The 24,725-nt window shown below is 43.2% G+C and overlaps 1 protein-coding gene across 2 annotated transcripts in view; it reads left to right on the plus strand.

Annotated features, from left to right (window-relative positions):
• Positions 1–24,725, plus strand: part of mta2 (metastasis associated 1 family, member 2) — a 51,264-nt gene that overhangs the window by 6,001 nt on the left and 20,538 nt on the right. For both annotated transcript variants that reach the window (XM_034224840.1, XM_034224841.1), the window contains exons 2-3: positions 4,484–4,551; positions 17,846–17,939. In XM_034224840.1, the coding sequence (XP_034080731.1) occupies positions 4,484–4,551; positions 17,846–17,939 (162 nt within the window). The remainder of the gene's footprint in view (positions 1–4,483; positions 4,552–17,845; positions 17,940–24,725) is intronic.

Raw genomic sequence — 24,725 nt, forward strand, 5'->3', positions numbered from 1 at the left:
GTGTGGTCTGCCACAAGCAGGCGACAGGAGCGGGGCTGTCAGCATCAGCTTGTAGATGGTATTTTAAACTTGATGCACTCTGAAACTACGGGGCAGCCGAGGAAAAATAATACACATGCGTTAATCGCGTTAAAATAATTAGTGGCGTACCTTTTTTTTATTATCGGTCTTGAGAAGCAGGAAGTTATCGGTATCGGTTTCAAAAACCCAATATCGTGCATCCATAATTTCTATAAACACCTGTCTGAAAATGAGCTGATCAGGTTTTGGCCACTTTATGATGTCATAACGATTTTTTGGCCTGTGTAACCATTAGCCCCCCCCCCCCCACCTTATCACCTGAATCTCCCCCTAGAGCATAATTGTGTTCTTTGTAACCAAATATCTCTCAGAGGAAGTGTTTCCGCCAGGGGGGCATCTTGCCGTCATTTGATGCCCTTATTCAGCTCGGGACGCCCTGAACTCGAGTCGAGGGCGTCCAAAAATATTAATAATTCGAGAGAAGGCCGAGAGTTTTTATCGCTTGAAATAACGCAAAGGAAAAAGGACAAGGACATCCCACTGTTAGAGGGGCAAAAGAGTCTGGTGGGATTCTTTTCGGAGTATTGAGGATCGTTTCCCCGACATCAGCGGTGCCTAGGGTGGCCATCCGTCCGGTTTTAGGTCGGACAGTCCGGTTTTCAATGTCTGTGCCCGTCTGCCGGTGCAGCCTTGAGCCGGACGCTCATTTGTCCTCCTTTTGAGGTCATCCCTATTTTATACTTTTAGGGTATACATTTTTTTTGACAATTATACAAAAAATAAGTTATGTGTAAGTATATACCCCCGTAAGACTTGTATGACGACTTGAATGCGATGTCAAATAAATATCTTTTATTTCATTGGTTAATAAACGTAAACAATTAGCCATGTGCTTCTTGACATCACCTTCAAAGCAGGGCACTGTGGCACAGAGTGATGTTAGCGCTAGCCGACTAGCTCATGAGCCAACTCCACCTAGTTAGCGGTAGGGTTAAACCGCAGAAATGCCGAAACGAAAGACTTCATTTAATCCTGAATGGTCGAAAGAGCATGGATTCCTCACAAAAAGCCGAAAGGACGACTTCCATGCTTTTTGCACGTTGTGTCGTTGCGATGTGGACGTAAGCAGCAAAGGAAAAGGTGCTGTCGACAGACATGCTAACACAGATAAGCACAAAAGCAACGATCAAAGCGCAGGTGCATCTTCACTTTTATCGTTTTTCCGTGAAGCTTCATCGCCTCAAGATGACAAAATCTCTGCTGCAGAGCTTTGTAAAGTTTATCATGCCGTCAAGCATCACCAGTCATACAGGAGTGTACACTGTGGAATAAAAGTTGATCGCACAATCTACAACGAGTCATCAATAGCAGAAGGGATGACCTGTGGAAAAACAAAAGCCAAAGCTTTGTGCGAAAATGTCCTAGCACCCTACTCTGTCCAGACGCATGTGGATTATATAAAAGAAAATGAACTGCATTATTCAGTGGCAAGTGATGCATCAAACAAAGGTACGATCAAGTGTTTCCCCATTGTACTGAGATATGTTCACTTTGAGGAGGGTGTGCAACATGCACTGTTGGATTTTTACAGTGATAGCAACAAAAAGTCAGAAGCTATAACAAATCAGCTGCTATCTAAACTGGAGATGTCTGGACTAGATGTGATAAAAATGTCAGCATATGCAGCAGACAACGCCAGCGTTAACTATGGAAAACACCACGGTGTTTATCAGAAACTGAAACTGGCTCAAAAAGACGTGCTCGCTGCAAACTGTTTAGCCCATATTCTGCACAATGCAACTCATCTCTAGTATAATAGGAGACCTTTAAGTTTATATGCAGAATATGTCAACATTGTGGAAACGTATTGTTGTGTGCATGAGATGAAGGCTTTTCTTATGTTCTAGTCTTGGTTTGGTTTTACTTTGTCAAGAAACAACCAAAAACAAAAATAGTCTTAATGTTTTTTTTAATGTATTCCTTTGTTTTTGCCATTTTAATATTTGCCATATTTATAATCTCAGCCCTAGATTAATTCCTTGTTTGCCCAGTTTAATTTTTATTAAGAGCATTTTCTGTGGAATATAACTTCTGATCAAAGCCGTTTACATTTACACACATGCAAATGAGTTAGGCAGAGCTGGTGGACTGTCAGTAAGAATGGTGTGTCCCTAGTCAAAAGAAGTGATACTGCTGTATGTGTTCGACTTATTTGTGGATTTGATTATCAACAAATGAGTGTGTTGGCAGACAGCTCGAGACAGCAGGACGAGGTGGAGTTTGTTGACCAGCGTAATTCAGATGTCATTTACACCTCACTAGGACATGGTCCCAGACCGTCTTTAGGGGTGGTAGTAGTATGGCTTATTGGATGGCTTTCTTGTTTGGGTGAAAATATAAGCATTAAGAGGTTCTTTAACTGACGCTCCTCATACCAGTCTTTGGAGCTGTGATGCCAGTATATTAGCTGCGTTCTATGGAGTGGAGGTTTAGTGCGCTGCAGACTGCTTGCTCATCTGAGCGTCATGCTGCTCTTGGCTAGCCTACTGGCTTCATGACCTTTGTGATATGACTTGGAGAAGACTTCTAAACTGGCACACAAGCCTCTCTACATAACAAACACATTTACACCAGTAGCCTGAACCAGTAAAACAGGAATATAATTGTAGCTGCTGGATTTGATCCAATTGGGCTTCTGGATTTATTAATATTATTGTTGTTATGTCGAATTACGAGCAGCAGGTATAAGTTAGAAACGTTTTCTTTGTCCATTACGTTTTGACCCGTTTGCTCTTTCGGTTCCCCCTCCTTCGCAACATTGAATAAAGTATAAGCTGGGTCGGTGCTGTGTGTGTGGGAAGGATTGCCTGTGGTTATCAGAGAGGGCTGTGAAGAGCTCTGGATTAGATGGAGGAGGGTGAGGCCAGCACACATTTGTACATACTGACTGATTCTGAATGAATAGAACCCACTACAGTAGGACTCATCTCTCAATGATCTTCAAACTTCCAGTCAACAGACGGATTGCCTTCAAATCTGTTGCCAATATTCATGGTCCTAGGAAAAGATTCTGGTGATAACATTTGAATATTCAAATCTTGACTTATGTAGCATACATTGCAGGGTTCTGTCTAAACAGGTGCACAGCGCCATTTTACTTTTGGCGTGCGCCCTCATACAAAAATCCCAATTTTCCCTGTAAAATCTTAGTGATGCCAGAAATGATTATTTCTGTTCAAATATGAAAATCTTACCGCCAGGTAGCATAGACAGCTTTGTTTTTTAGGGAGCTCCGTCGTTGCACTATTTTTTACGTCTGCGGCGCAATCTTGTATACGGGCGCCATGTTCTTGAGAGAATTAATATATCTTATATACAAGATCAGCACCCTCATATTATATTTTTCTAGAAAAAAACCCTGTATTGAATGGGATTTGTGGATAAAAGTCAACATGAACATTTTAAATGAAAACAGAAAAAGGGGGGGGGGGGGTTGTTACATTGTGGTGCTATTTAAAATTCAAACTGGAGTACAACCACTGCTACACACTTTGGGTAACGCCCTGCAGTAATTACATACAGTGTGTACGCGATTCTAACCCTAACCTCTAATCCTAGTTTACATTTAAAATTAGGGATGCCAGCGATTATTCGATTTTTCAAATATTCGTTACAGTCTCCATAATCGAATATTATTTTTAAAATTCGATTTTATTTATATATATTTTTATTATTATTTATGTTTTTCTTTTTTTTCCTGGCTTAGTTTCAACCAAAATATAGACTAATGTTAACAATAGTAATAGTATTGATAATTGTAAATGGCCATTGGTCACACCACCAGTTTGTTTTATTGTAAACTTGGAGGAAGCTGTGCAGACTGCTGCTGCCTGCTGCAGCCTGCTACACACCGACCCCGCCCCCCCTTCTCTCCGTCACACGTGCGGTTGATTTATTGGCGATATACAGAACAGTGAGAACAACACAACTAAAGATGAACAAAGCGGCACGTTCAAAGAAGAGTTCCTCGTGGAACTACTTCGAACTGACAAGTGCAAATGAAGTAAGATGCAAGCTCTGCGAAAAGACTTTGGTCTACCACAGCTCAACAACATCAACAATGCGTTCGCATTTGAGTGCGAAGCATGCCAAAGTTGTGATGACAGGTCAAACTGATCAGGTTTGACCTGGTCAGATGGTCAGGTTAAAACAACGGAATTCCATTTGTCTGTTTTTTTTTTTTCTCCTGCGGGGGGGGGGGGGCAAATAATCGATTAATATTCGCCAGGGCTGTTCGAATTTGATCACGGTCAGTTTCTGGCATCCCTACTTAAAATCAGTCGATCATGTATCATGAAGTCAGTACTCACTGGAAAGCCTCAACTGTTTACTGCCAAATCTGACGCTGATTTGGACTAACATATTTTCCTGAGTCTAACCTTTTTATTTCTGTCTTTTCCAGATTACGTGTACTTCGAGAACTCCTCCAGCAACCCTTACCTGATCCGTAGAATAGAAGAGCTCAATAAGGTTGGTTATCTCTTTCTTCTTTTAGCCTCATGTATTCATTTCAGCGTTTTTTTCTGTAATGCTGCACAGGGTTCTGTCCTTTCGTATACCCTTACCAGGCTGTGTTTCATACAATGTTAAGATTGGTACATCAGGACTCTAATATGGTTTGAATCAACATCCTTTTCATTTCTTATTGTCTTTCCGACACACTTCTCATCCTAAAGCTTAGCTACTGTAGTCACAGGACACTGTTACAGGAGCCACTTATATAACAGCAGCAGCATATGACACAGGCTCGTTTCCCAGTCAAAGGATTAAGCTCATTTATGTAACACTCTTACATTGAAGGGCCTGTGCTGAGCACCAGGAGGACTGCAGCGTCCTGAGTGCTAATGGCTGCTCAGCACAATGAATGGATAGTAAGCTAGAGAGAGGACCGCTGGAGCTGGACTGTGGATGGAAGCTCTGTCTGTCTGTCCATGCTTCTCTCCTCTTAAGATCACAGCCCCCCCCCCAGGGACAATGATCCCCTGATCATCTTTCCAACCTGAAGTGCTACCACTATATCATAGCCCTCAGGATAATACAGTGTTCCCGTTCCCCTAGGATTTATTCCAGCAGTGGTGCTGAAGCACGTTAGTTTTATGTTGCGCTCCGGAAGATATTTAGTAGGGCTGCCCACTAATAGACTATTGACTATCACTAGTCGACTAATAAAGTCTAAATCGAGCAATTTTTCATTAGTTGGAAAAAAAAGAAAGTTGTATAAAAAGCTCCGTGCGCTGCATGTGCTATGACGCGTCAGCTGGAAAACAGAATTCATTCAGAGCGGAGCCTGGTCTTTAAGTTAATTTGGTCGTGCAGGAAATCCAAAGTGTGGATCCTTGTGAGCGAGTAAAGGACATGCAAACTATGACGGTAAAAAGTCTCCTCCATATCCACACGATCAGAGCGCAGCTTCCTGAATGCCAGCTTCATAACAAAACACGGAGCTTAATTATCCCGACAACGTGTGTTGCTTTCTCAGACTCTGAGGAAAAGAAGCAGAAGCAGCGAGTCAGGCAGCAGCCTAGCTTTGTATCGACATATATATAGACCTATAAGATTCATTCTGACCTCAGAAAAAGATAACGCTTTCATTTCATGACGAGGGCGTAATGCGCGGAGGGATTTTTGCAGAGGCTCATATTTTCAGTGTTTACGTTTCCTCTGTAGTATTTATTGAATAATAGAAACTAGAACCAACTGTTCTGTGTGTCCTCGCTGCTTGTTCACACACACAATAAGAATCCTTACCGGAGCTTCTGCTGTTTACACCGCTGCGTCCGTGCGCTGTGACTCTCATGCGCTCTCTACATTTCATTTATATTTCAAAGGTTCAGTGTTATTTTATATTTGATGTGAAGCACAATGTACCATGCTGTTATAATGCTCTTTACCAGCCTTTGAAACTAAAACCATATGGGAGGGGACAAAAGAATGAAAAAGAATATATATATTTATAATCATAATGTATCATAAACGTGCGATGATTATTCAACTAATCGCCTAAATTGACGACTATTGGTCGTCTAGAAAAATCTTTAGTCGAGTGCAGCCCTAATATTTAGCGCCTTGGCTAGCAGTAGAAAAGTGTCTGGAGGCGGACTCCGTGGAACACCGACACAGTGAGTGATGAGAGTAAAATATAGCACTGTTTTTATATTCTGTTCAATAGCTTGAGGTTCCAATATTCCTAAATGCTTGTAATGGTAGGGAAAAGTCAGGTTATTTTAGAAATCGCATCCACATCTTTGTGCTTTTTACAATTGAGTAAAGTGTTGCAAACTGTGGAGAAATGGGTTCTATAAAAGGAAACAACTTCAGCATTGTGGAAGTGTTTTTTATTAGTTTGAGCTCCACGAAGCTACATCACACAACATCAAGGCCACCTGCTGTATGCTGTCATCTACACTGGCTTGTGTGAGGAAACCTGATGACACAAGCAGAAGAGAGCAGAAACTCAAACAGCAGGCAGAAGTTAGGTTCCCAATCACAGGCTGGACAGTGGACACCCAATGCTGAAGGCTTCCAGTTGAAGTCAGTTCAATGAAAGTATTGACCAGACTATTTAAACCTTTAGGTTGTACAGACTTTACCTGCTGCTGAACATTTAAAAAAAACACTGAGTTGGTGTTATTTATGTATACTATTTGTAAAAATTCTATTTTGAACAAAGGACATGTATGTACAACAATGAATTAAAAAGTAAAAAAACATAATACAAACCTATAACTTTCATTGTCCACCCCCAATATTTTGAAAGTGATCCACAAACAAAAATCGCTTTTTTTATGTAGCCCCATATTTTACATAACGCCAGTTTCCAGTCTAAGCACTCAATACAATTGGTGACAGTGGTTTCAGAAAGCTGTTGCTGCTCACATTGAAAGCCTCTCTGGTTAGCGAAAAAAGCAACACTAAGCCACTAAGTGCAACAAAGTTGTCTGCACGTGACAGGGGAGAAAACATACTTTGCTACCTGTACGAATTGTTGATTGTGATAAGTGTGTGGTTGGTATAGATACCATGAGCAAAACACCCTGTGGCAGTGTACAGCTTTTGATTATTAAAGTGGCTTTTACCTGCATTTTATTCCTGGCACGCTCTAAAAAGATTCCAAGAATCAGAACTGAAAAACAAAACAGAATTTGGTCAACATTGTTTAAGACACAGGAAAATAGGTCGTAGGTACAAAGTAGGGGTGTTAATTGTTTCTAAGATGCATTGCAATGCGGACGATTCTGCATCAATGCAGTGACGGAACATAATTGATCATAGCGTAGTAGGGCTGTGCGATTATGGCAAAAATCATAATCACGATTATTTGGGTCAATAATTTATATCACGATTATTTTGACGATTATTCATTGACCATTTATTGAACTTTAAAACAAATAATATTTTACCAATAAACAAGAACAAATATGTTGGAGCGCACTTCCAAAACCATACTAAACATAAATTATTAATATGATAAATAAAAATAAATTGGACCAAAATAAATGAAATCAAACATGTTGCAGTGCACTGTCACAACCTACTGAACACTCCTTAACATATAGCCAACATTTTGGTAAAACATATTCAACATATTCAACATATTCAACAGGCTGGCCAACCGTCATGGTCCAGAAGTAACAGGAAATAAATGTTGAACTACAATTTAAGACCAAATAAAAATGTTTAGGCCACCATGGCAAATGCTGGTAGGGCTGCTCATGTCATCTCTTAAAGATTGTTTGCAAGAAACAACAGCCTGTTTACATGGTCTGGTTTCAGAGATGAGCGCAGGCAGGTGACAATATTACCACCTGTACTGAAGACCCTCAGCCACACCCCGACACATGGGGTGACGCTGGCCAATCACAAAGCTTTGATGCGTTCAAGTGCATTATTCTGGCACAGGAAGATTATGTTACAGGACATTAACGATAAAACAGAATATTGTTGTTCTATTTGTAGACACATCTCGCGATCGACTGGTTGGGCACCCCTGGGCTAGACCATAGGTCTGTTGTGGTAGCAAAGTAGTCAGCTGAAGCCACATCTCTCTCAACTTCCCTACGGCATTTGTCATATAGTGCAGGCAGCGCAGACCTGCTGAAATAATACCGAGACGGCATCGCGTAACGCTTGTCCAATGTGTTGACAAGTTGCTTAAAGCCCTGGTTGCTAACAGTGCTAACTGGGCACATATCTTTAGCGATGTGGAATGTAATGGCAAAGTACTTGCAAATAGTGGAAATAGTTTTACCCTTCTTTTTAACGAGTTGCTGCTCTTGTTCTGACATCTTCGCTCTCGCTGAACACTCACAACACATGTCACTCCCACGTGGCCGAGTGGGCTTTTAGGGAGGGGCGAAAGCGCACCCAGCTAAGTAATCGTATTTTGTCAATTATGCTGTTTTCATAATCGTCGCAAGCCATAATCGTAATCGCGATTTAAAATACGATGAATTGCACAGCCCTATAGCGTAGTGACGTTGCCTCTTTAGTTTCTGGCTGCGGCTGGACAATAACCTTTTTTCTTTTCTTTTGTATTGAATAATGATATCAATACATTATAACAAGGCAGATAAACATCAAGGTTGATTCCTTAATTCAAAAACTGAGGGCTTGACAATAAAGTTCTATCGTTCAAAATAACTTCCTGGTAGCAACGTCGCATTCAATTGTCGGAAACCAGGGCTAGCGCAAATATGGTGGACAGGCGGAAATCACAAGCAAGTCGAATTGGTCGGTGACAGAGGTCAATGAACAGAAGTTACAGCGACACAAAACACAGAGCTTTTTCATCTTCTCGCTGCGCAGGTTACTACTTTTTCAGTAGAAGCCAAGCTAGCTTATTGAAAATTAAGATTCTAGCTCATCGCTACCTGTAGCCTTGTGATCATCTCGATCGGAGCTGCGGTCTAGGAAAACGCTCGCCCTCCAAAGGCTGCGACGAGCTAGCTGTCCGCCCTCCCAAGGGAGCGGACTGTGGTGTTCACCGCTCGGACCCTAGGAGCTCCGGACCGGTAAAGAGCGGACGCTCCTGCACGACAGCCGGTGAGATCGCTACCATTTATCGCTGATTGTACTATCTATTCTCAAGCTAATGAGATAACTGTGTACAAGTTAGCCGGGGGCTCTCGCTTATTTGTTACTCCGCCCCCCTCTCACTACATACATTTGGTTCCTCCAGTTAACTGTGTGCTCTCGCTCAAAGTTAAAGGTGACCTATCATGCAAAATGCACTTTTGTACGTCTTTTATACATGAATATGTGTCCCCGGTGTTCCAGGGAACTCACCAAGTGTCAGAAAACACAACCCTCTCTATTTTTCCTCTATACCCAAATCTCTTAAAAAGGGGCTGCAACGGATCTGATACAGACTGATCCAGATTTGAACACTTCTATGACATCACAGAAGTGGCGCTACGGCTATTGGGCCAACTCCACCAATCAGGAGGAGACAGCCACGGACATTGCCGTTCGAAAGCGCTGGAGACGCTGTAGTACATATGCCAGGCCTGTAGATGGTGCTGTTCTCACAGAATCAGCCCATCAGCATGATCTGTTTGGTATTTTGAAAAATAAAGAGTATAAATATGCCTTATATAGGTATGGTCCTACACTATATTATTCAAATATAGCATGATAGGTCCACTTTAACTTGCGACAGAGCTAGTGAAGAGTGTTTCCGCTCCCGTCTCACTGCACACAGTTGGTTTAATGCCCGTTCCATCCTTCAGTTAGCAGAGTGCTCTCGCTTAGGCTAACTTGCTACGGCGCTAGTGGAGAGAGTATTCTCGCTCTCCTCTCACGGCATAAAACCATTAACTGACTTAATTGTTCTCACCCCAGTTAGCAGAGTGCTCACGCTCAAGCTAACTACTATTGTGCTCACTCCCCTCCACTGCATATTTGTTTCCTGGCCCAGTTATTTACAGTCAGCTGAGTGCTCTAGCTATCGCTAGGTCTAACGGCTCTAACACCTGTATGGCTCCTCTTTAACCAGAGGATGGCCATGACCTTTGCCCCTCTTGTCTTGGCCTCGAGCATCTGAGGGAGGGCCTTTCGGAGGACCCGTGCATGAATTGCACCATCATGCCTTGTGCGGTAGGAGCTGCTAGACTAGCCGAGGTTGAACTACTGACTGAGGGTGGCCTTCCCCCTGCACAGTCGACTCTGCACAGCCCAACCTACCCATCCTAGGCGTTGGGCCGCAGAGGCTGCGGGTGCACCGCCCAAGAAGAGGCCTGATAGGCTGTCCTCCAGGGTGGACCTACTCACTACTGAGCTAGCTCAGATGAAGTCACTCCTCTTGGCTCTCCATTCTGGTGCCGCTGCCCACCCGTGTCTGAGCTGGTTCTAGATGACGATGTGTTCTCGTCGATGGCAGCTTCAGCCACTCAATTTGATGAGTATGATGGGGAGAGCCCATCCCATGCTTCTGGGCCTGGCTCCTGTACCTCAGCTCATGGTCCCTCGGAGGAGGCAGATGACGGCTCCATGGGTACCGTCATTCGCATGGCACTGGCTCACCAGCAGCTGGATGTGCAGCAGCCCGAAACAGCACCTGCCAGTGTGTTCTTTAGGCGCACTCTTCACAACCTTTACTGTTCCTCCCTCTTGTGAGTATCTGAGGGAGTTACATGCATGCTGGAGGACACTAAGGCTCTTTACAGTCTTACGTCCGATGGCCGAGCCCTGGCAGCCATGCAGGATGCGGCAAGAGTTGGCCTTGACCACACGCCGGCTGTTGAGCCTACCATTGCTTCCTTCATAGTTTCCCCTGACGAAGCTCTGAGGTCGGAGGCCAGGTGCCCTCGACTCCAATGTCAGGTCACTGATGACCTGCTCACTAAGGCTTACGATGCAGCGGCGCGCATTGGCCGTATAGGCAATTCCCTCTCTCACCTCATGCTCGCCCTCTCAGCTTCCCCGCAGCAGGATGGTCTTAGCGCTTCCTCTACCAGCCTCAGTGACGCCTCATTACAGGCGTTCGCTCTGATGTCTAGAGAGCTTGGGCGCCTGATGTCCACTCTCGTCCAGACTTGTCGCCAGGTTTGGCTGACACAGTCACCCTTATCAGAGACATGTAGGACTCTCCGTCCACCGGCTCACCCCGGTGCCCGCCATGGGCCTCAGCACCCCACAAGGGGGCTGGCCCGCTACGGTCCTGTTAACTCGCCCCCAAGGCAGCCTCGGTATCCGGTGCCTAACCGTCGCCCCGCCAGAGGCCGGGGGGCAGGGTACTGAGGGTCTGGGGCCGGCTGTTCGTTATCTCTCCCAGCAGCAGCTCAACTACCGGGTAGCTCAAGCTTCAGACCCCTGGGTGGTTTCCACCTAACCCAAGGGTACAAGCTTCAGTTCCGACGCTGGCCCCCAGTCTTCAGCCGGGTCAAGATGACCACCATAAGCAACCTGGCAAAAGAAATCGGCCTAAACCAGGAGCTGTCAGTCCTCCTTGCCAAGGGTGCAATCGAGCCTGTGGACCCCATCTCACAGCCTTCTACTCGACCTACTTCCTGGTAAGGAAGAAAGGCGGTGGACTTCGCCCAATCCTCGATCTGAGGGGACTCAACAAGTTCCTAAAGATTTTACCTTTCCATGTGCTGAGCACAGCGGACGTTCTTCGTACCGTGGCCAGGGGGGAATGGTTCACGTCCGTCGACTTGAAGGACGCTTATTTTCATGTGCCTATTGTGCCTCATCACAGGCAGTTTCTTCGCTTTGCCTTCAGAGGCCGTCATTTCCAGTTCAGGGTGTTCCATTCGGACTCTCCCTCTCCTTAGACGACTGGTTAATCTGTGCACCATCCCGGTTACAGACGATCAGGACACAGCTCTCCTTCTTTCTCATGTCGCCCGGCTAGGCCTCATGGTGAACATGGAGAAGAGTTGTCTGAACCCCTCTCGGAGCCTAACCTTCATGGGGGTGGCTCTGGACACAGTCACTCAACCAGCGAAAGCAGTGTTCTCGCCCCCACTCCTGGTAGACGTGATGCTGGATAGTAGGGCTGTAGCGATACACTAATCATACGATACAATACACGATATTCAGCTCACAATACGATATATATCACGATATTCAGCCAACGATACGATTCGATAGGATTCGATATAATTCGATACACTTATATCATTTTCTGAAAGATTTTAAAGGGACAGTGTGATTTTGGTGACATCTTGAGTGTTCCATTGACTTGGATTGAATTAATTCAACTGAAAACTGAAAGCATCAATTATACAATATATGGCTCTGACAGAGAGTCTACAGCTTGCAAATGCTGGACAAAATGAATCAAAAGATGTGGTGAGAAAATTAGTTTCATTTATTGAAACAGTGCAAACTGTAGCTTACAAGCCTTTAAAACGTAAGTACATAAAGTGCAGTATCACAATGGAGAATTAAAAGGTGCAGCAGGTGGCGGAACACGGGGGATTTGAATGGGACTTGTTAGAAATTAAAATCAATGTTTTGATGGCATAAAGTACCTTAAACATACCATCAGTTTAAATACTGTTTTATACTGAAAAACCAGAAGTTCTTGTGCACAACCAGTTGTTAAGCTTTTATTCTGAAAATCCTTCATCTCCGGTTAGCATTTAGCATGTGGCTAATATACCATTTACTATAGACGTGAATTTAGTAGCGATATGACACGGAGTGTTGCACACCGAAACCTACTGATTTCAACACTACAACTATAGACGTCGAGATATTATTATTGCTGAATATTAAATGAAGGTACAGTTTATTTGAATACGTTTGTTTACAGACGTGGGTAGCATGAGACAACATCCGGAACTACCGGAAATGATACCAGCCGTGAGGTATTATTGGAGTATTGATTACAGCGTTTAAAATGTATTAAATGAAAAGTCATGAAAGAGATATGGAGGAGAAAAGGCGTGTTTAGTTATATATTTAATGTACAATGTCTGAATCCTCTGTAATGCGCAACAACGAACATTGGAGACGTGGAGGGCCGGCCCCCAGCAGCGCCAACCGGCCCACAGGGAGGAGCCAGCAGAGGATATTTAACAGCTGGAAAGATGGAGCTCGCTCTCTTCCCTTCACTCAAGAGCCAGAACACAGCTGTTTTTCTGACTGAACCATCTTCTGCTTGTAACATTACCGTGCTTTTTATTAATTAAAGTATACATTTGAACCTTCTCAGAGACTCAATTAGTCTCCTTTTTAAAGCTTCTCTCCTGGACGCGAGAATAACGAACACAGTTATCAGACTTAATGTATCGATACCTGTGGCTGAAATATCGATACTTTCTCGGAAAACTAAATATCGATATATATCACAGGATCGATTAAATTGCACAGCCCTACTGGATAGGCTGTCCTGCTGAAACTTCTTATTTTTTCCAGCTAGGTGAAGACAGTGCTCTCGCTCCCGCTCCCTCTGCTGGTAACTAGGGATGCCAGCGATTATTCGATTATTCGATTAATCGTTACAGTCTCCATAATCGAATATTATTTTTAAAAATCGATTTTATTTATATATTTTTTTATTATTATTTATGTTTTTTTTTTTTTTTTCTGGCTTAGTTTCAACAAAAATATAGACTAATGCTAATAATAGTAATAGTATTAATTGTAAGTGGCCATTGGTCACACCACCAGTTTGTTTTACTGTAAACTTGGAGGACGCCTGCGTGCAGAGCAGACTGCTGCTGCAGCACGCTACACACCGCCCCCACTCTCCCTCACACGTGCGACTAAAGATGAACAAAGCGGCAGATAAAAAGAGTTCCTCCTCGTGGAACAATAGGCTAATTATTGAATGTATTTCAATGCTGCTATTATTAATACAGGCTACATGATGGTGGTTTATTTTTTGTTATTGTCTAAAGTGCCTGCCATTGCCTTTATTTGAAGATGCGCGATGCGAGCACAATTTATTTATTGCAATGCTGCTATTATTAATAATACAGGCTACAGCCTGTATTAATAATAACATTGCAATAAATAAATTGCTATAATAATATTTATTGCAATGCTGCTATTATTAATACAAGCTGTAGCCTGTATTTAATAATGGCAGCATTGCAATAAATACATTGTGCGCGCATAGCGCATCTCCAAATAAAGGCAATGGCAGGCACTTTAGAAAATAACAAAAAATAAACCCACATCATGTTGATGTTGGTTTATTTGTCGTTTATTTTATTTGTACTGTTAAACATGTTCCAGTAAAGAAAACAACGGAATTCCTTTTGTCTGAGTTTTTTTTTCTTCGGTCGGTCGTCGGTCGATTAATCGATTATTATTCGCCAGGGCTGCCGAATAATCGATTTTGATCATGGTAAGTTTCTGGCAACCCTACTGGTAACATGGGTGTAGTTACATCCCTTTTGTGTTCGGCGAGTAGGAGCGTTGCTCTACTCTTTCCGTTCAGCAGGTAGCTGGTGAAGGCTGTGTTCTCGCACCCTGCTCCCGCCTACGCTGCATCTGGCATTCGTTATTAACTCAACCAGTGAGCGCGGTGTTCTCGCCCCTGCTCCTGGTAGACGCGCTGCTTCATTCTAGCAGCAGCTGCCTGGCTAAACTGCCCTGTTAAATTTCCTTATCTAATCCACCTAGGTGAATGCAGTGCTCGCTCCCGCTCTCTCTGCTGGTAACGTGGTGTAGGACATTTACATCCCTCTCTGTGTTTGGCGTGTAGGAGCATTGCTCTACTCTTTACGTTCAGCAGGTAGCTAGTGGAGGCTGTGTTCTTGCACCCGCTCCCGGTTACGCTGCATCTGGAATTCGTTATCAACTCAACCAGTGAAGGCAGTGTTCTCGCCCCCGCTCCTGGTAGGCGTGTTGCTTGATTCTAGCAGGAGCCGCCTGGCTAGGCTGTCCTGTTAAACTTCCTTGTTTAACCCAGCTAGGTGCGGGCCTGTCCATCTGCTGCACAGACTCTGCTGTGGGACGCCTTGTCGTCTCCCCAACAGGAAGGACCTCTTGTCTCAGTTGGAGGGTCGGATGTGGCACCCCGACCCCTGCCGCCTCCAGCTGTGGGTCTGGCCACGGGAGGGCCCGACCCACAGCTGAGCGACTGCATGGAGTCTGTCAGGAAGACTATTCTCAAATGCCAGGGCATCCTCTACTCGTAGGCAGTACGAAAACAGGTGGAAACTGTTTTGTTTTTTTGACTGGTGCCAAGGGCGAAATGAGGACCCAGTATATTGCTCGGTGCCTACGACCCTTGAGTTCCTGCAGTCCCTCCTGAACGATGGCCGGTGTCCCGCTACCGTCAGGGTGTATGTGGCTGCTATATCAGCTCAACACACAAGGGCTGACAACAGCACAGTGGGAGCCATAGGTTGGTATCCCTCTTTGTATGGGGGAGCTCTGAGGCTTCGCCCCCCCGAATATCCAAGGACCCCTACATGGGAACTGCCATTGGTGCTGGATGCCCTATGCTCGCCTCCTGTTGAACCTTTGTTACAGGCAGAACTGGAGTGGCTCTCAGCTAAGACTGCTTTCCTTCTTGCCATCACCTCAGCAAAGCGTGTAAGCGAGCTTCAGGCCTTATCCGTGAACAGCTCGTGTCTGAGGTGGAACTCAGATGGCTCAGGTGTCACCTTATGGCCGAACACAGCGTTCCTCCCTAAGGTGCAAGGACATATGTGACCCGCTCTATCGAAATCAGTCGGAAGTCGCAACGGCTCATTTCAAAATAAAAGTGGATTTGCGTAAAAAACTATTTTTTCGGGGTTCGGGTGTTTTGTTTGATTTTAAATAAACAAAGTCTTGGCTTTCAGAATATGAAACTTTTATTTCCAAAATCACACGATAAATACATTTTTGAAGCTTGTAAAGGGAAGATGACAGGCACCTCTCACTCGCAATCTGCTCTTCAGCAGCGCCGCCCCCCCTCCCTCCGGCTGAAATTATGAATGTACGTGTATAGTAATCATAAATAACACGGCAGGGTCCGTTACAGTTTGTTTTCATCTGATTTCAATTAAACAAAGTCTTGGCTTTCAGAATATTAAACTTGTTTCGGCAAATTCAGATGATAAATACAACTTTGAAGCTTTTAACGGCATAATTACAAGCGGAGAACGGAGTAACTTAACGTCACAGCAGGCATAACAACAGCAGGTGTTTCTCGTGAGGGTTTTCCCCGGGAAACAAACACAATACACACAAACGCAAAATTACACAAACACACACACGTATACACAAACACTCGCGAGCTTCCCCCAGACCAGTAATCCAAACGGAAATATCTTCCCTCCGTAGTATTTTGATAACTTGCTCCGCTAATAATCAATCAGATCGATGGATTCCAGAGAAGAGGAAACTTTGGCCTTTTTCTCAAAAATGATGACTCGGTGACAGTCATTATATAATGTGACATATTTTGCTTAATATTTGGAGTACAAAAACAATCCTGATATCATTAGAAAGCTAGGAATCTCCTCTTTCCAACAGTGTATACAACTCAAAATGTGTCTTCGGGTCAATGCGACTGATTTCGATAGAGCAGGTCACATATGTGCTGCGGCCACATGGGCATCCCAGAGCACACTGGGTGTGGTCCTCCTGCAGAGTCAGCCTAGGCCATCCTTATAGCAGGGGGAGTATTCAGACTTCCTCGTGACTCTGTTGGTATATGTCATCCAGTGCTAAAGCACCGCCTCTGGCGGTCAGTAAGGATGAAATAGAACAATAGTTACGTATGTAACTACGGTTCTATGAATACTGGATGACCGCCAAAGTTTCTTGGTCACTCGGAATCTCGTGTTTCCGCGAGAAGATTCCATAGGACTGAACTCGTTGACAACACCGGAACTTATGCCTTCCGGGGTCATACGAGGTCACACGTGACTTTGTTGATATACATATTCGACCTACGCATGCGCAAGACGGAAGATATCCAGTGCTAAAGCACCGCCTCTGGCGGTCATCCAGTATTCATAGAACCGTAGTTACATACGTAACTATCGTTTTATCTACCAAAACATGCTAAACAAGTTCCCGAACCAAAAGACAGACCCCCCCCCCCCCCACTACTGAATATAATGACACGACAGGGTCCGGAACAGGGGTTTTTCAAAGTCTTGGCTTTCAGACTATTCAAATATTATCGCAGACTTCAAATTATAAATACTTAAATAGTGCTTGATCTAAAAAAAAATAACTTCATTATACACTTAAAACATTTTTTAAATCTCTGATTGATGAGATATGATGATGACTTAATCTCATAAATTCATGAGATTTATGAGATTGGGGTAACAGTAAGACAGAGAAATGTAAGTGTGCACCCACATGCAGTATTTTAGTTTTGAAATGCTGTTATAAATACTCCTGTTGTCTGCTGTGTTCAGACTCAAGTCATGTTTGTGATGTTTCCCACATTCAGGACCTTCAGTGTCCTTTTTTTGAGCAGAAGACAGTTGCTAGAAGCTGCAGCTAGCCTGCAGAAGTATTAGTTTTGTTTTGAGGATGGAACAATTTCACACATAAAATATAGGGAGGCTAGACCTATACAATTTATTTATTTAGCTTTTCTCAATAATAGAAAAGGGACTTCATATTTATCTGACTGCTTGTATTCATTGATGAAAAAGTAGCCATGTGCAGTTATAGAAACTTGAGAATGGAACACATTGCTCAAATCGTTGACAGGATAATCGAATTGTGAGACCAGTGAAGATGCACAGCCCTAGTACAAAGGCTCACACTTTTAACAGAATTTATAACATGAGTATTCAAACCGGTGCTGTATCATGAAGCCAGCTTGTAACCACTAACTCTCCCCTTACAGACAGCCAATGGGAACGTGGAAGCAAAGGTGGTTTGTCTGTTCAGGAGGCGAGACATCTCAGGCAACCTCAACACTCTGGCTGACAGCAATGCACGTGAGTACTAACCACGGAGCCCCGCCTCCTCCCAGCACCCCTTTTCCGAGCAGCTCTTCAGCTCTTATGTTGTAAACTGCTCCAAGGCCTCCTTCTGGGGTTAAAGTCACACCTCCACTTTCTGTGTAAGGCTTTGCTGTAGGCTGGTTTGGAGAAGTCATCGTTTTCTGAACAGTTGTGTTTGGGCCGCACCATTTGGAAAAAATAACTTCTTGATGATGATTTGCGCTAAAACAGGGAATGACCATTTTTAAAACATTCCTATTATTATTTTCAAAAATGCAATAAAAATGTACCAAACATGTTTTTCTTTTAATGAAGTCTATGTTTAATCAATTCAGAATAATATTTTCACAATTGTAACCTTTACCAACTATTGCAACTCCTGCAATGTTAATATTGCAGAAGTCCAAAAATAATGGTCCTGCCTAAACCTGCAAGGTTTGAACAATACATTTAGATATTGCGATAGGATTTACAGTATCGGTGGCATTGATCAGTTTTATTTATAATAAACTTATCATCATTGACAAATGTATAATGATAATCGTGTGATTTTTTTATTTGTATTTATTTAGATCTGTACCAAACGATAGAAGAATGCTATTTCTTTATTCCAAATGGTATTTTAACACACATTTAGCCTTCAACAAATATTGCATTTCCTGCAATTTGAATATTGTCCTAGTCTATTATGCAATGGAGATTTGATTGTGATTGGTGGTTCGCTGTCACTCACTCAAGTACCCCTGACATGAGAGTGACATGGCAAGTTTTCCTTTTGTAGCAAGCAGCAAAATAATTGTAACATGACGTGTTTGAGTTAATTTGCCTACTTAACGTCGATGTGAATATCTTGCATGCGCATATCGCGATTATCGTCACGACACGATATATCGTGCAGCCCTAGTCAGCCTTATCCAATTTTAGTACACGAGTCACGACTTTGTCAAAGAAAGGCATTCAAATATTAATCTAGTTTTAGTCGATAAAAGCACTTTACATTTTAGCATCAGAAGATCAGTTGACAAACATGTTGTCAGCGTCTGCCTCCGGATCTTAATCTGGCCCGCGCCCTCTCGTAGGCTGGCAGGGAAAGGCTCGGGATAAAGGGGACTCCCTGCAGGGAGGGGGGAGGGGGGGGGGGGGGGGGGCACAGAGTGCCAGTGGTCTTGGTGTTCACTTCCTCCTTGTACTGTTGTAGAGCAACTCTCCATTAGACCTTCACTATAAATGTTTCAATCATTTTGAATCAGGATCTCCACTATTTGGAATACAAATCCTGTGAAAAATAAGGTGTTGTAATATACATATTTTTACATATTTATTGTTGTAATATATTAAAGGGGCCCTATTATGCTTTTGGGGGCTCTCCCTTTCCTGAAGTGGGTTATATATGTTTTGTGCATGCAAAGGCTAAAATCCCTGAGTTCCTCCAGAGGGAGTTTCTCTCCCACACTGAACTTGGTGATGCTTGTATAAGTATTTTGGTCTAATTTCATTCTTAAATGGAGCGACTTTAACAAATTCCAATTTCCCCCTGGGATCCAGTATTGTGATTCTAATTCTAAATTCGCTAGTAAACAGCTGTTATTTATATACATGTCACATACATTTATTCAATATAACATTTTTCAAGCTCAATTCAAGGATGTTGGGAACCATATAATCACATTTTAAGGGAGTAAAATATTCCTGCAGTAATTTCCTCGGTGAAACATACCACTGCTAATTAAAATAATATCTAACTATAATTGTCAGGAGTATTGTGTCAGGATGTTGCTGCTGGTGCAACACCTCGGAGCCCAGCCTCTGTCTTGTGTGTGATCAGAGAGCCAAGGAGGTGGTGGGCTGGTGATAATGGCATGCAGACTACTGAAGCCTGATCACATTCACTCATTACCCCGACACCAACCCCCCCCCCACACACACACACACACACACACACACACACACACACACACACACACACACACACACACACACACACACCCCTCCCTCTTCCTGGGCCGCAGTGCTCCAGACAAAGACATCCACACACACACCTCAAAATGGATGCATTAAAGCCGCTTTTCTTTTTTCATCTACTTGGCACCGCACACACATGGCTCCACACACAGATGCTAATATTCGTTCACTGATCATGTGTGGACAAGTCTGAGATGCGACTGAATGCAATGATGGCAATTTCATCATGTCTTCGGTCCGCTGGCATCTTGCAATCTTTTGAAGATTTTTAAGGCACCATGCTTCCAAACATGGCTTTGCCTGATTAGATTTTACAGGTGATGTAGTGACATGGATAAACCACAACCGCACAAAATTAACTTAACTGCCACATGTATGGTGTTTGTCCCTCTTTCTATGCAGATTTTTTAATAATGCAAAGCATGAAGTCTCCAAGAATACAAAATGCCCTGTACCAGGTGGTTACAATAAAAACAATGTTGTGGTTCCTTGAATCCTTGATAATCGTTTACTTTTCCTTCTCTCCATATCTAATAACTGAGAGCATCTTCAGTCTTATTACTTGGTTTAACTTGACATGAAAAAGGATACAAAAAGTCCAGTAACAGTTCTATGAGTTCAAAAACCTAAAAGCCATCGAAATGCCTTTTTATAATCAGCTTCTCAGTAAATGCAATAGGGTTGTACGGTATTACGTCATGCACCGTGTGTTGTTAGAAATGTGTCCACGGTTAGTTATTTGGCGATACTGTTTGCACAGATGCAGCTTTTGCAATGCTGCCATATCGCAAATCTAGGCATCCCAGCCAACCAAAGATGGTAGCATGATGAGGAAGGCTCTGGTCACATCATGGGGAAGAACTTGAACATTGACAGTGTTTTATCAACTTTTCTTTTAATGTAGTGCAATTTTTAACACGGCACTATGTATAGAACAGTGGTGAACCGTCAGGGCCTTCAAGGTATTCAGAGAATACCCTGGAACACTCAGATAAAACAAACAAAAAAATCGATTTAATTATATAAATAAAATGTATATAAAATGAATACATGAGAATGGTATCTGTGTTGATGATCTGTAATATTACAGTGTTACGTTGATTTGTTTGTCCTTCTCGGACCATGCACTACGCATTTCAGTGGTTTTGTGTTAGAAAAGAAAGCAACCAATCAGATCTTGTTCTGGGTCTCTGGGTAGAATATCCTTCAACAAGGTATTCTACATCCTTGATCGAATGCCCTGGCCGTTACACTGAATGAGAGTGTACGTTTGGACTGACAGTTTGATCAACCAATCATATATTGATTTGTAGCCAATGGGCGTATTCTTTCAGAGTTTCCCTCGGTTCCAGGGTGTTCTAGAAGGCCCGCTAGTTCACTTGCTCGAGACAGAGGATCTAGAACGAATGCGACGAAGCAATTCATGCCGTTTTATTGTTTTTAACGTTGAAATGACAAGTGCAACAGGTGAAGATGAAGTTGTTACGGAATTGTTGTGAGTACCCTTTTCAAGACGACAATTCAGTGAAAAGACGGACATTATAATGCCGTGGCGGGGGGTTTGTGTGTCTACAGAAGGTCCAGTTGTGATAGACACGGTTCGCCACTGGTATAGAATGATGAAGGAACGAGTCCTAAAACCCTGAAACGAGTAAGCAACTTCTGGTTCCCTTGTCTCGAAGTCAGTGGTTTTTTTTAACGAGTTTTTCGTTAGACAGGGGGATAGGTGGGGAAATCCCATTGGATTTTATCGAGGGACCCCTGCGATGCTAACTTATGGGTTGGCCTAAGAACGTACCTTACATTTTTTTTTTTTTTTGGAGTTATAAAAAAGGTATTTTGTTATTAATTAATTGTACTGTAAATCCAAATAAACAGGGCTATCCGCACATCTGCAAATGCAAAAAAACGTTATCAGTGGGCTATAGGCTTAATCATCATTGGGCCTTTCTTATTTCTCTAATTTCCCCTCCTCGACTCCTTGAATCCTCGGTCCTCCGTGAGTGACCCGGAAATGGATTTCAGCGCGCCATGTTGAAGGACATCTAATTTCTCTAAATGCACTTCGAGGACCGAAGATCGAGCATCGAGGAGGCTCTCTGGAGGAGCTCTAACCGAGGATACACTGACGGCTCCTCCGCGGATGCATTTCCGGCAACAGTGCTTTAGTTTAGTAGATATCTACAAACAAAGAGTCCAGATGTTTCTAAGACCATTTAGTGCTTCACATAATAAAATACACAACGGCTGTAGCCTGATGGTGTGTGTGTGTGGTGTGTGTGTGTGTGTGTGTGTGTGTGTGTGTGTGTGTGTGTGTGTGTGTGTGTGTGTGTGTGTGTGTGTGTGTGTGTGTGTGTGTGTGTGTGTGTGTGTGTGTGTGTGTGTGTGTGTGTGTGTGTGTGTGTGTGTGTGTGTGTGTGTGTGTGTGTGTGTGTGTGTGTGTGTGTGTGTGTGTGTGTGTGTGTGTGTGTGTGTGTGTGTGTGTGTGTGTGTGTGTGTGGGTGTAGTGTGTGTGGGGGTACGGTGTGTAGGTGTGTGGTGTGTACGGTGTGTAGGTGCGTGGGGGGTACAGTGCGTAGGTGCAGTGTTTCCCACAGAATTTGATTCTATTTGTGGGGGCACCTCACAAAAAAAGAAAAGTGCCACACGGGATAGGAGTCTAGGAGGGGAATTAGAGAAATGAGAAAGGCCCATTGTGTTAACTTTAATATATTGTTAAATGGGTAATTGAAAGAGAAAAGAAAAGAAAATCTTTCACGGCCACACAGCCCCAGTCTTGTGTGGGTTGTTTCCAACATTCAGATTCTACCCATCCAGGCTAACCCTTGTCTGCTTAATAAAATATACTTGTGTTAATATAGTCAATCCAACACACGAACGCACGCACGCGCACACACACACACACACACACACACACACACACACACACACACACACACACACACACACACACACATTCTCACACACAGACAGACACAGACAGACAGTGTGTCTGTTGCCTGTTGTGATGTAACGGTCATGAAGAAGTGTACCAGCTCCTCTGCTGCTGCTCATATGCTAAACCTTTTTTTATCTACCTCACTTTTTTCATCACTCCTCTTCCTCGTCATTCCACACACACACACACTAATTATTTGTGGAGAACAAAAGGCCCTTGATCTGTCCCCGAGGGCCACAGCGTGGAACGGGTTAATTCTGACTTGCCTTGTGTCTTTGTCAGAGCCAAGAAAATGTGTGTTTGTCTTTAGGAGTGTAATGCTGCGTGTGTTTTAAGAATATGTTGCTGTGTGTGTGTGTGGCTTCTTATTTGTGTGTGTGAAGGGAGTTGGGGATACATGTTGGGGGGGGGATGGGCGCCTCAGGTTTGGTACACAGGGTTTCCTACTTTGTCTGGCAGGGACTAGCCGGACAGGAGGAGGAGGGGGAGGGTTGAGAGGTTAACAGAAAAGGGGTGTGGCTTAAGGTAACGTCCCTCTCGCTCACTATCTCTCCAGTGTCTCTCTCTTGCCCTCACTGACAGGGTTTCCTGTGGCTGAGTGCAGGGGCGGAGTCCACGGAGATGGAGCGATATAGTCCCTCCCCTCGAGCTTGCAACAAATTACTCACCCGCCTGAAATTAGGAATGGCAATCTAGTGGCCAAACACACACACACACACACACACACACACAGCTGCCTATGGCTTCATTTTGTGGGTGTCACATGGGTTTGATCATGTGAAAGTCTTATTGTTTTTACAGTAAGTCCATTAATAACCATGTCTCTAGGCCTCTGCATTGTATTGGGTGGCAAAGATCAATTACATAGCTTAAAATGTCTCTATTTCTCAAATGAGTCTCAATTTAAGACCGAGCACCATCGAGCACACAGAACCAATTTTCTTTTTTTTACCGGATAATTTGCCACCTTTGAACTCTTATAAAGTGCTTAACAGAGGATGAATACAATCTTAACTGCTGCAATAGGAAGCAAGTGCAATAAAAGCAAAGTAAGATATTAACTTGGATCAAAACATAAAGGGGCATTACATCAAAGTGTCTATATGCATAGCAGCTTGAGGTATAAGCTCGGCAGGACTGCTTTGAAACCTAAACTTCCGTATTCTTGTCAAAATGAATCTTTAACGGTAGACACATTTGTTATCTTGTGCAATATATTGCCACATCATCCAACTCTTATCTTGCAATTGTTTGTGTAGAGAATTTTTTTTTTTTTTGTTACTATTTCCAGAGTCCTAAAGTCTAGATTTGGAGTTAATACACCTTAATTAAACTTTCGAAATCATGAATCTATATCTTAAACTGGACTGCATCGATCATGTTTGGTCTTTCTTGCACATGATGCAGCCCCTTCATTTTTGTTTGTTTAAACACATGGCTGTTTTTTGGTTCTTAAAGAGGCCCTATTCCCTCTCCTGTAGTGTGTTCTATAGGTTTAAGGCGAGACACGGCAGGCAAAAACATCGTTTTTCAAGTACTGGTCAATTTTGAGATTTTGTGCTATTTTGATTCCATAACATGTTTTCTTTCAGGCTTTTGGAAGGAAAACGTACAAAATACACATTTAAGTGTTTATTTTACTATAGTTTGTCTATTTGCGTCTGTAGATTTCTCCTAAATTCACCAAAAGTTAGCATTCTAACGTAACATAAAGTACCGTGACCGCTGTGTGCACCATGTCAACAGAGATATCGCTGGAAAGCTGTGTCTCTCCTGCACAATCTCATCGGATCCAAATATGGTCATTTCCTTTGTATCAGCAACCAATCGTGAAAGCACAAAGGGGTATTAAACCAAGAAACTAAATCTCATTGGCTGGT

Source organism: Gymnodraco acuticeps, unplaced genomic scaffold (genome assembly GCF_902827175.1).
Source record: "Gymnodraco acuticeps unplaced genomic scaffold, fGymAcu1.1, whole genome shotgun sequence".
Lineage (NCBI taxonomy): Eukaryota > Metazoa > Chordata > Actinopteri > Perciformes > Bathydraconidae > Gymnodraco > Gymnodraco acuticeps.